Raw genomic sequence first — 13,386 nt, forward strand, 5'->3', positions numbered from 1 at the left:
ATCCCCATCAGATTAGCTGATGTGATTAAAGAATTTCTTTCGAAACTTCAAGATTTCTTGCATATGAGCTGTTATGAGCTTAATTATGATAAGTTTTGCTGACACTTTACAAGCTGTTATGAGCTTAATTAAGTTTAGCCGGCCTGTTAAAACAGACCAAACCGACCAGAAACTTGGTTTTACGACTAAAAGACGGCTAAAGGAGATACCTGACCCAAACAATGACATAAACTAGACCACAGGTTGACAATTTTGGTAAGATCATAGCATTGTAAAATTGGCTTTGTTTAGTAGACTTTTAACTGATGCCCATATAAATAGTCCCCTGTTCTGCAGTATTGTAACAGTTTTCACCCTTTGGAAAAGAATTGGATATGGAAATCATTTATGCCATCATTAAAAGACGACTCAAAGGGGACTTAAATTTCATAAAAAAGATAACTTTAGGGCCAAAAATTGTGGCAGGATCATAAGAGTGTAAGGGGACACAGTCGCGCGTAAATGATTCCTTGACATATACAGCACTAACAGCAAGACATCCTAAACTATAATGTGTACACTTTGTTTCAATTGCTTCACAGTTCTACATATGTACCACCGCCTTTGTGGACATTAAGAAGGAAAACAACAAGGGCTATTAATATAAGCAACAAAATTTACTAGTTTATGCACATTGTACGACGACAGAGTCAAGATTACTAATTTTAGTCAAGCTTACTGAATTACATTACCCAACAAGCTGTTTGTTGAAGGTGAGCTTTGTTCACTAAACCAACCATCATGAACTGATACTGGTGAACTATCTTTTCCCTCCTCCAATGAAGCCAGGTGATCAATACCTTTCTGTGGAACGACAAGTCTCTGGCTTCCTACTACCCTCTTCATTGATAAACCACCAAATGATCTCTCACTCCCATTAAATGGCGAGGAGCAAGAAGATGCAACCGATGATGCCATGCACACATTCTCCTCCATAGAGGCCCACCCACTTTGCCTAATTTGCTCTAATTCATGAGCAACTTCCATCATTGTTGGTCTCATGTCTCTGTGATAGGCTAAACATCTAAAAGCAAGCTCTGCCACCTTGTGAACAGATGCAAGAGTCCAAGCATCCCTGTGCAGCTCAAGATATGGATCAATTATCTCGTCAATGCGTCCTTTTCCTATCCTATCAACAGCAAGGGCAGCCAAATTGATCTCAGTATGAGGTCGACTAAAATCCACCACCTTCATTGCAGTTATAATCTCCACTAAAACTACCCCAAAACTGTAAACATCACTTTTGTCAGAAAGATGGTAGTTCTGATGGTATTGAGGATCAACGTATCCTGGAGTCCCTTGAGGAGCAGTTGAAATATGCGATAATTCCATCATCCCCAGTCTAGAAAGTCCAAAATCTGCGACCTTTGATTGATACTTGAAATCTAGTAGTATGTTGCTTGATTTTATGTCTCTGTGGTATATCGGAGGATGAATGGCAGAGTGAAGATAGGAAATTGCTTGGGCAGTTTCTGAAGCAATGGTAAGGCGTACTGTCCAAGGAAGGGCCTTTCCACTTTCTCTCTCTCTCTGTAGATGCTCAGAAAGAGTTCCATTGGGCATATATTCATACACAAGTATCTGTTCGCCGCCCTCTATGCAACAACCAAGAAGACGGACAAGGTTTGGATGACTGACAGAGGATAGGAGTTTAATCTCATTCATGACTTGCTCTATACTATCAGGGTCCCGATGTTTGATCTTTTTGATAGCCACATAGTCATTGTCATGAAGTCTTCCAGCATAAACTGTACCATATGCACCAGTGCCTAACCTTTGCTTTTCAGAAAAGCCATTTGTGGCTCTCTCAATCTCCTTGTAAGGGTACAGAGGAACAGGAGTGTTGCCAGCAGCATCTGAAAGAAGACGCCTTGCACTCATCCGACTTTTCTGATGAGCAGAACGATGACGACAAAAGTAGCAAATACCAGCCAAGATTGCCATGGAAGCAGCACCAGCAGCAATGCCTTTTCAACATTGAAAAGATGCAACAAAATCAGGAATTTAGTTGTACATGATATATTTCATTAAAAAAAAAAAAATATCACTTTGTATGCCACTTTAAAAGTGAATATGGAGAGACATTACATGGACACAATGTAACCACTATTACTATACTATGGCTGTAGACTACAAGAATTCAGACCTGTAAAAGGTTTCCCAGAGAACAATACCACCAAAGGAAACCAGATCCCCATAGCATTAATTGGTTTCTTAATTACTATAGATGAACATTGTTCAAGACGTTGAAATCAGCAGTAGCTTTCAAACCATGAACAACCCCTTCACTACTTCCACCCACTTCTTATGAAAAGATCAAAATGAATGGAAACAAGCTCAATAAGAACTACAAAAAAAACTGACAAATCAAGAGTTTTCCAACGGGTAGAGGTGTGTTTATGTGTGTAACACTGCATTGTGTGTTATGCCAAAGATATGTTGTAGTAAAGCCACACTGTGAATACGAAGTCCACAAAGTGACCAATAGTATGATTTGTCTAATGATTTTCTCTGATTAAGCTAAAAGACATACTAGTGCCGTAGTACTTAAGCCTAAAGAGTATGCACTATGTAGATATTGGCAAAAAGTACAAATATGTCTGTTGAAGAAAGATCAAGATTTTAGCAGAAGCCCACAAATTTAACTATTCACCGTCTATGAAGCTGGAAAGATAGAAAGAAAGAGGGAAAAACATGATAACATAGACTGTAAATGCCAATGTGTAGATGGAATACCTCCAATAAGAACAGGAATTTTAATTCCATCTTTGTGAAGGACTGCAACTGAATCTGTTCAGAGGCCAAAGAAAAGAAGGTCAGATAACAACCAATTGAACGCACACATAATAAGATGTAACACACACAGATATAAAAGATATAAACCCAGCATCAACAATCTCAAGTCCAACTAATTATAGACATAAAATTTCCCCTTCGGACAAGATAGAGTTCGATTTTACAAATGAATTACAAGTAAGAAAATGCCATGAATAAGAATAATGGCAGCATGTATTTAAATTATTTTTTTTAAAAAAAAAAATTCCATAAATTAGAATCGCCCAGGTCCGGGGAAGTGTCCCCCAAATTAATCCACTTTTCGATCCAGGAGCCACTCCATCCTGATGAGGTTGAGGTTTCAGAAGCATTCATCGAATCCAATAATGACAGCATGGATGTAGTGGGAAAAAAACATACATTATAAGTATCTTGTTATTCACTAGGAATCCCATACAGCAACCAATTTGTTCACAGTATCTTGCTGCTCAAGTCCCCGTGAGTTAAATAACAAAACTTATTCTATTCAAACTAGATTGAGTTTTCTATTCCTTTTTCCTTGCCAATATCCATAAGACCAGCCCCCTACACTATCCTATGTTCACATGAAAAAAACTTTGTCTCTCAGATAAAACGGGTGTGCATTTCTTGTTTCCTTATTTCTCCACTATCTCAATATATTTTTACTTGAACAAGAAAGAGCCAGTCTTTAAGACAAGCTGCTAAGTGCTAACAGCTAATACAACCGAAAACAGTTGGAGCAACTGCAACAATTTTTCTAGAATTACAAACATGGACTATCTCATTTAGTTACAAATGGTTGAAGGAACAAAATTGTGTATGTAGTTTTATCTGCCATGTCCCATTTGAATGTCTGACGCATTTTATATCTCATGTACTTTTTTTCCATCATGGCTAATTACATTGGTTGTTTGATTGAACATGGAAGTCAAGGAAAGAAAACACGTGCATTACTGATGCATTATTATATACACCAACAGTTTCAGGCATTCTATGTAAATTACATACAAATGAATAATTCTGCCTTATATATGATCTTGTTCTAGTCATAAGTGACACAGTTACGAAATAACTCTACATTACCCCTCAGTAACTAGATTCCGAAGTTTAGCTTTAAATGTTGTAAGCTAAATTTAAGGAGCCATTATCAGCTCAAGTAATATTAACCAGAGTCCACAGTCTAACCCAAATAAATCTCTAATCCAATGATATTGGATTTTAGCATTTTCCTCACTAAATAGTCCAGAAAATAACCCCTAAAAATTTGAAGGTAACATATAAGAAATCTCTTAGGTCCCTAGTCCAAACAAGTATGCCATGGACCTTTATTTGATTGCACCAGGGCTTTTTTTGCCACTACAAGACAACACAATTAAACGTAAACAGAAATTTGCACAAAGACTTATATGAGCTAGTATACATTGTTTAATGTTCAAAACCTATCCTCTTCATCCTAAACAAACCAAACTGGCACTTAATTCATTTTCTATTATCCTATCTCATTTTTTTTTCTCTTAGATATGGCTGGAATACATTACACATCCGATGGAAAGTCAATAGAGGTTTCGAAGTAGCCCACGGAACATAACTATAATAATATGTAATAACAATATCAAAATGTTTTCATACCTTAGGTTATAGTCAATGATAAAAGTACTGAATGAATCCCCACATTTTTGAACACTCAAGGCTCTCTTTGACTATTCAAAATAAATCATTTGCTAATGTCAATCCCCAACAATATATTACAACGTATTAATCAATTAATTAAACAACTAGACACCAAACCCGGTCCATGTGCTTTTAGTAACCCATCAACTTCGTAGAAATCTCCATCAAAGAAACTTTTCAATGGTTTCATTTTACAACAATATCTTATGTATCTACTAGTACTAAACTACTAATTATCATATCCTATTAGGCGGTCGACGCAAAATCTTCATTTTATTAATCTAACCTTAGTCAATTTTGTCCAATCCCTTCCTATGACTACAGCAACTTAGCTGCTCATTACCACTCAAAAAACACCCAACCTCATCAACTCGCAACACACAAAACAAAATCAATGGATAACCTAATTATACTTCCTCCGTTTCTTAATACTCGCAAAACTTCAACTACTCTTCACGCTTGTCAATACACAATCTCAATCATTAACATCAAAACAGATCAATATGAAAAACAATATAAATAACAATATTTAACAATAACCATGAAATGCAAATATAATATAAAGTTTAATAATATAACCCACTAACCATTGCGGCAACCATCGCCGTTGACAAACCCATCACCGGAAAACCCAGGATTACACTGGCACCGGTAACCGGAAGCTCCAACAGTACTACAATTTGCGTTCTGATCACACTGACACGTGCCGGTCAGCCACCAACTGACCTGAACAGCTTGAAACTCCAGAAAAGCATCGGAATTGCTATCTCCGGCGACAGAATTTTCGATAACAATCGACGAAAACAACGATTGACAACCAGTATTACTAACATCCTCGTACCTTAAAATCCCACCTCCTCCAATCGGATGTTCAGCAGCATAACAACTCATATTCTCTCTCCTCTTCTCACACAGATTAAACCTACCCTCAATCAAACTCGCCGGAATTACACACCCATTTAACGGCGTACTACAGTTTTGTAATAGCAACCCATTTTGAGCAGTTAAAGCGTAGTTTCTTCCAAATAATTTCTGGGTTTCATTCATCGGACGACTGCAATTTGGAGAGAGATTAAGTAGAATAGAATTCCATGTTAAATTTCTGATATCAAAACCCTTGAACTCCATTTTTCCGTCGGATTTACAATCCAATTGAAACTCGCAATCATGGGAGAATCCAAATGGGTAATTTACTGCTTTACCATGGCATGATCTGCTGCAATTTGACGAATTTTCGATCGATTTTGCTAATGGAAAACAGAAACCCAGAAAAATTAACAGTCTATAAAGCAACAACATCATCTTCATCTTGGATTTCAACTCTATATTGTTCAAATTTTGGGTTCTTCAATGCAATTTGGAATGATAAATATTCGATTTTTTCGAGTGACAGAGAAGTAAAAGCGCATGTAAGAAGCCGTTGAGAAGATCAACTACAACATTAAATTCAGCTCCGTAGAAATTTCTGTGAGTGTATTTAATGGAAAGAGGGAATTAAAAGCAATTGAATCAATGTAAGCAACTACCAATTTTTTGCAGAGTAAGAATCAACGAAGTTGTAGAAGTGAGAATATTGTTTTATTAAAAGTATTAGATAAAATTGTAACTGGGATTTTTCTGTAATTTGTGGATGATTATTGGGGGAAACTGGAAATGAAATTGATGATAGAAAGGAAAAGAGAAAGAGAAAGAAAAAGAGGAGAGAGAAGAAAAGTAAGACCGTCTGTTTGACGCAGAGTGGGGACGCGGGATTAAGGGTGATTGGGTACGTAATAAAGGAGTAGAGAAATCAGAAATGTGGTTTTGGTTGGTTATTTCATTTACAATTTTGCCCCTATAACATTTTTTTTCTTCAAATAAATTCAAAGATATTTCTGAAAATAAGTCTTGTAAATAACTACCAATAGTTACTCCCTCTGTTTTGTATTAGTTGTAATAGTAGACTTGGCTCGTAATTTAAAAATATTATAGACTAGGCTTGTATGGATACAATATAAAGTATTGTTAGTAAGAGATAAAAATAAAAAAAACATAGTGTAGGTGAGGTTGGTAAGAAAGAGAAATTGATAACTTGTTATTCCATATGATTTTAGGATGATTTTGAACCTTGTTTACTTGATAAATAGGTGTTTTGGTTAACTTTTACTCTATTATCGTGCAATTTTTTGTATATCATTTGCTTCACGAGTTGTTAGTGTTTTTGTTGAAATTTTAGGTCCAAAGACGATCATTTGAAGCATATGGATGATAAACCGAGGTTAGAACCCATAACAAAGGAGCAAAATCGAAGAAAAGGTGAGAAAAGGGCCTAAGAGAGTTTGCGTGGCCATGCCATACCTTGCACGTCTGTGCAAGAGTGCTTATTGACGATCAGGAACTTCTGCTTGCAACATTCAGAGCTTGCACGTAGAACTGTCAAAAGTTGACCCGACTCAAAATACCGACTTAAACCCGATTATTAACCGAACCATCTGAACCCGGAAAAATGGTGACCCAAACCCGACCTGACCCAACCTGAAACCAAACCTAGACTCGAGTTGACCCGAGTATGTGAGACCCGAACCCGAATATGAACTGACCTGGAGATGACCCGACCCGAATGTAACCCGTAAATTATTGACTTGAACCGAACCCGACTTGAACTGAAATTGACCTAAACCCATTTTAACCCGTCAAAACCCGAATTTAACCCGACTTGTTAATAACTTGACCTGAATTCAACCTGACCCGTTCCTAACCCGACCCAAATTTAATCCAACCTGTTACAAACCAGACCCGAAATCAACCCGTCTTGAAATTAACCTGACCCAAATTCAACCCGACTTGTTATTGGCCCGACCCGAATTTTACCAGACCTATTACTAACCCGACCAAAAAATTCAACCCAAATTGTTACTAACCCGACTCAAAATCAACATTACTTGTTATTGACCCTATCTAAATTCAACCCAAATTGTTCCTGACCCGACTACAAATCACCTTAAATGCAATTTAGACCACCTTATTATTGTTGATCAAAGTATTTTGTCTAGGAGACCAAGTCGGTCCAGGCCAGCAAAAGAAAGGAGCATCATCCTCAAATTTAAGAATTAAATATAGTATATATTTGTTGTATGGTCAAAGGAGATAATTATCTCCCTAAATTATAGACTATAGTTCCCTAGTATATTGCCATATATATTATAATCAAAGGAAATAATTAGATTGATAAAAATGAAAATTATCTATTTATAGTAAGTTGAACCCGAATATGATCTGACTTGGAAATGACCCGACCTGATTGTAACCTGCAAATTATTGACTTAAACATAACCCGAGTTGAATACGAGAATGACCCAACCTGATTATAACCCGCAAATTATTGACTTGAACCGAACCCGACTTGAAAATGACCCGACCTGATTATAACCCGCAAATTATTGACTTGAACCTAACCCGACTCAAACCCGAGAATGACCCGACCTGATTCTAACCCGCAAATTATTGACTTGAACCGAACCTCAAAAATTTCTCAAAAAGTGTGGATATTATCCTTCAATTTTAAAATTTTTTGACTTTTTTTCGCCCAAAAATAAAAATTGCCGAATTATTTATTATGGTCCCTAATACCCTCCGATAATCCAATTGGGTGGGTGAAACCATCCAATTTGCCTTTAAACGGCCAATTTACCGGTTAACAACTTACACCGATTTCATTAACTCAAACCTACCCTGAACATTTATAACAACAAATAATTATCATATATGATTCCAAATGACATTATATGACCCTGAGATGTATTCCCTAAAATCTCAAGTCTTTTCGACACCGGGCCCCGAAACCTTCAAATTTTCTCAAAAAACGTGGATATTAGCCTTCAATTTTGGAATTTTTTGGCTTTTTTTCGTCCGGAAATAAAAATTGCCTAAATGTTTACCATGATCCTTTATACCCTCCGGAAGTCCAACTGGGTGGGTGAAACCATCCAATTTGCCTTTAAACGACCACTTTACCGGTTTACAACTTGCACTGATTTCATTAACTTTAGCCTTCCACGAACATTTAGGACAAAATTAATGATCACATATGGTTCCAAATGACATTATATGACCCCGAGATATATTCCCTAGAATTTCGAGACTTTTAGACACCGGGCCTCGAAGACTCCAAAATTTCTCAAAACTTCAATTTTAAAAATTTTTGACTTTTTTTTGCCAGAAAATAAAAATTGCCGAAATGTTTATCATGGTGTCTAATAATCTCCGGGAGTCCAATTGGGTGGGTGGAACGAACCATCCAATTTGCCTTTAAAAGGCCAATTTATCGGTTTACAACTTGCACCGATTTTATTAAATCAAGCCTATCACGAACATTTATGACAACAAATAATTATCATATATAGTTCCAAACGACATTATATGACCCGAGATGTATTCCCTAAAATCTCAAGTCTTTTCGACACTGGGCCCGAAACCTTCGAAATTTCTCAAAAAACGTGGATATATTAGCCTTCAATTTTGGAAATTTTTGACTTTTTTTTGCACGGAAATAATAATTGCCGAAATGTTTAACATGGTCTCTAATACCTTTCGGGAGTCCAATTTGGTGGGTGGAACCATCCAATTCGTCTTTAAACGGCCAATTTACCGGTTTACAACTTGCATTGATTTTATTAATTCAAGCTTCCCACGAACATTTAAGAAAACATATAATGATCATATATGGTTCCAAACGATATTATATGACCCCGAGTTTTATATCATAAAATCTCAAGGCTTTTCGACACCGAGCCCGAAACCTCCAAAATTTCTTAAAAAGCATGGATATTTGCCTTCAATATTGGAATTTTTAGACTTATTTTTGCTAGGAAATAAAAATTGTCGAAATGTTTACCATGGTCCCTAATATCCTACGAGAGTCCAATTGGGTGGGTTGAACTATCCAATTTGCCTTTAAACGACCAATTTACCGGTTTACAACTTGCACGGATTTCATTAATTCAAGCCTTCCATGAAAACTTATGACAACAAATAATGATCATATATGGTTCCAAATGAAATTATATGACCCCAAAATGTATTCTCTAAAATTTCAAGACTTTTCCACACCAGGCTCCGAAACCTCCAAAATTACTCATTCAATTTTGGAATTTTTTGACTTTTTTTGCCCGAAAATAAAAATTTCCAAAATGTTTACCATGGTTCCTAATATCTTCTAGGAGTCCAATTAAGTGGGTTGAACCATCCAATTTGCCTTTAAACGACCAATTTACCGATTTACAATTTGCACTGATTTCATCAACTCAAGCCTACCACGAACATTTAAGACAACATATAATGATCATATATGGTTCCAAACGGCATTATATGACCATGAGATTTATCCCCTAGAATTTCAAGACTTTTTGACACCAGGCTCCGAAATCTCGAAAATTTCGCAAAATGCGTGATTGCGTGGATATTAGACTTCAATTTTGGAATTTTTTGACTTTTTTCGCCCTGAAATAAAAACTTCCGTAATGTTTACAATGGTCCCTAATACCCTCCGGGAGTCCACCTGGCTAGGTGCAACCATCCAATTTGCCATTAAATAGCCGAGTTACGGGTTTACAACTTGCACCGATTTCATTAACTCAAGCCTATAATGAACATTTATGACAACAAATAATGATCATATATGGTTCCAAACGACATTATTTGAACTCGAAATGTATTCCCTAAAATTTCAAAACTTTTCAACACCAGGCCTCAAAACCTCCAAAATTTCTCAAAAAACATGGATATTAGACTTCAATTTTGGAAATTTTAAACTTTTTTTCGTCGGGAAATAAAAATTGCCGAAATTTTTACCATGGTCCCTAATATCCTCTGGGAGTCCAATTGGGTGGGTGGAACCATCCAATTTTCCTTTAAACGACCAATTTACTGATTTACAACTTGCAATGATTTCATTGATTTAAGCCTACCACGAACACTTATGACAATATATAATGATCATATATGGTTCCAAACGACATTATATGACCCAGAGATTTATCCCCTAAAATCTCAAGCCTTTTTGTCACCGGGCCCCGAAACCTTCAAAATTAGTCAAAAAACATGGATATTAAACTTCAATTTTAAAATTTTTTGACTTTTTTTCACCCGAAAATAAAAATTGCCCAAATATTTACCATGGTCCCTAATACCCTCCGAGAGTCCAATTGGGTGGGTGGAACCATCCAATTCTTCTTTAAACGGACAAATTACCGATTTACAACTTGTACCGATTGCATTAACTCAAGGCTACCACGAATATTTATGACAACATATAATGATTATATATGGTTCCAAACGAAATTATATAACCCCGAGATGTATTCTCTAAAATCTCAAGGCTTTTCGACACCGGGCCCCGAAACCTCCAAAATGTCTCAAAAAGAGTGAATAAAAGCCTTCAATTTTGGAATTTTTTGAATTTTTTTCGCCCGAATGTAAAAATTGTCGAAATGTTTACCATGGTCCCTAATACCCTCCGGGAGTCGAACTGGGTGGGTGGAACCATCCAATTTGCCTTTAGACAACCAATTTATCGGTTTACAACTTGCACCGATTTAATTAACTCAAGCCTACCACGAACATTTATGACAATAATTAATGATAACATATGGTTCCAAATGACATTATATGACCCCGAGATGTATTCCCTTGAATTTCAAGACTTTTAGACACCGGGCCTGAAGACTCAGAAATTTCTCAAAAATGTGGATATTAGCCTTCAATTTTTGAATTTTTTGACTAATTTTAGCCCGATATAAAAATTGCCAAAATGTTTATCATGGTCCCTAATACCCTTCAGGAGTCCTATTAGGTGGGTGGAATCATCCAATTCGTCTTTAAACAGGCAATTTATCGGTTTACAACTTGCACCGATTTACTAGTTTACAACGACCAATTTAATTTAATTAACTTGCTCCGAACCTGACTTGAACCGAAATTGACCCAAACCCATTTTAAGCCATCAAAACCCGAATTTAACCCGACTTGTTACTAACCTTAGCTGAATTCAACTCGATCCATTCTTAACCCGACCCGAATTTAACCCAACCTGTTACAAACCCGACCTGAAATCAACCGACTTGTTATTGACCTGACATAAATTAAACCCGACTTGTTATTGACCCGACTCGAATTTTACCAGGCCTATTTCTTACCCGACTCAAAAATTCAACCCGATTTGTTACTTACTCGACTCGAAATTAACACGACTTGTTATTGACCCAGCCTAAATTCAACCCAAATTATTCCTGACCCGATTTCAAATCACCTTAAATGCAATTTAGACCACCTTATTATTGTTGATCAAAGCATTTTGCCTAGGGAAACCAATTCGGTCCAGGCCAACAAAAGAAAGGAGCATCATCCTCAAATTTAAGAGTTAAATATCGTACATATTTGTTGTATGGTCAAAGGAGATAATTATCTTCCTAAATTATAGACTATAGTTCCCTAGTATATTGTCATATATATTATAGTCAAAGGAAATAATTAGCTTGATAAAAATTATAATTATCTATTTATAGTTAGTTGAACCCGAATATGACCTGACTTGGAAATGACCCGACCTAATTATAACCTTCAAATTATTAACTTGAACATAATTCGACTTGAATCCGAGAATGACCCGACTTAGAAATGACCCAACCTGATTATAACCCGCAAATTATTGACTTTAACCGAACCTGACTTGAACCCGAGAATGACCTGACTTGAAAATGACCTGACCTGATTATAACCCGCAAATTATTGACTTGAACCGAACCCGACTCAAACTCGAGAATGACCCAACCTGATTCTACCCGCAAATTATTGACTTGAACCGAACCCGAAACGAACCCGAGAATTACCCTAACCCGTGAAAACCCGACCTATATATTGTTCACCCGACCCGAATGTAACCCGACCTGTTATTAACCCGACCCAAACCCGATAAAAAGTATGCCTTATGTGACCCGACTCAAGCATGACCCAACCCAAACCCGACCCGCATAGGTTATGGAATTAATCTGAATTGACCCGACCCACTCTTATCCGACCAAAACCCTACCCGACCCATTTACCGGAATTGACAGCTCTACTTGCACGGCCATGCAAAGTTAGGCACGTCCGTGTAGGATACTCAGCACGTCCGTGCCAAAGCCTGCACGTCTGTGCAGCTTGCCCAACCCAAATCAGTTTCAAAACTGATTCTGCAGTTCAAGACCTGCACGTTCATGCCATACTTGGCACATTTGTGCAGGATTCCCAGGCCGAAACAGTAGCAAACTGATACTATTCCTCTGGCTCTGCACGGCTGTGCATAAGGTGGAACATCCGTGCAAACCTGCAGGCGTGCCCGATTCTTGTTCTCTTCGTCTTTTTTATTTGGGGGTCTTATAAATAACCCCTTGAGCTCATTTGTACGGCATCCAAGTTTTTAGAGCTTTTCTCTTAGTTTGTAATCTTAGATACACAAAAACTCTCAAATAATTGGTTAGATCTTAATTATTAGTTTGGAAATTTCAATCTCAATCATTTTAGAAGACAAGTTCCACCATTGTTATTCAAAATTGAAGCTTCTAGTAACATTTCTTACTCTTCTCTTCATTTTTAAATGCTTTAATTGTTAATTATTTGCTTAATTCTTGTATGCTTGGATTGTTAATTAGCTTAATCTTTAGTTTGAATCTTACTTGTTCATGAGTAGCTTGAAATTCTTAATTTCTCTAATCTCCATGGGTTGTGAGTAGTCTAATTTTTCTAGGGTTTGGGTAAAACCCTCAATGTGTAGTCACTAATTACTTGTTGAATGTGTCAATTTGGTAATTGTTGGGTGTTAATTAGTTGAGCTAAGTGGTTTAATTGCTTAGTTTTTGTATATGG

The 13,386-nt window shown here is 36.8% G+C and overlaps 1 protein-coding gene across 1 annotated transcript; it reads right to left on the reverse strand.

Annotated features, from left to right (window-relative positions):
- Positions 1-408: 408 nt before the first annotated feature.
- On the reverse strand, positions 409-6,395 carry LOC110723281 (wall-associated receptor kinase-like 14). Its single transcript, XM_021902628.1, has 3 exons — positions 5,094-6,395; positions 2,776-2,829; positions 409-2,006 (listed from the first exon to the last, which is right to left on the reverse strand). Exons 1-3 carry the CDS (start codon positions 5,812-5,814, stop codon positions 715-717), a joined length of 2,067 nt encoding a protein of 688 aa, XP_021758320.1. The 5' UTR covers positions 5,815-6,395; the 3' UTR covers positions 409-714.
- Positions 6,396-13,386: the final 6,991 nt, after the last annotated feature.

Source organism: Chenopodium quinoa, unplaced genomic scaffold, assembly GCF_001683475.1.
Source record: "Chenopodium quinoa cultivar QQ74 unplaced genomic scaffold, ASM168347v1, whole genome shotgun sequence".
In the NCBI taxonomy this organism is placed as follows: domain Eukaryota; kingdom Viridiplantae; phylum Streptophyta; class Magnoliopsida; order Caryophyllales; family Amaranthaceae; genus Chenopodium; species Chenopodium quinoa.

What these genes read in the sequence shown, in the direction of transcription:
- LOC110723281 (XM_021902628.1), bottom strand. Translation starts at nt 5,814, where the DNA reads ATGAAGATGATGTTGTTGCTTTATAGACTGTTAATTTTTCTGGGTTTC. An exon ending in CGGCGATGGTTGCCGCAATG is followed by an intron (nt 2,830 to 5,093) that starts GTTAGTGGGTTA and finishes GCCTCTGAACAG; the next exon opens with ATTCAGTTGCAGTCCTTCAC. An exon ending in AATTCCTGTTCTTATTGGAG is followed by an intron (nt 2,007 to 2,775) that starts GTATTCCATCTA and finishes AATGTTGAAAAG; the next exon opens with GCATTGCTGCTGGTGCTGCT.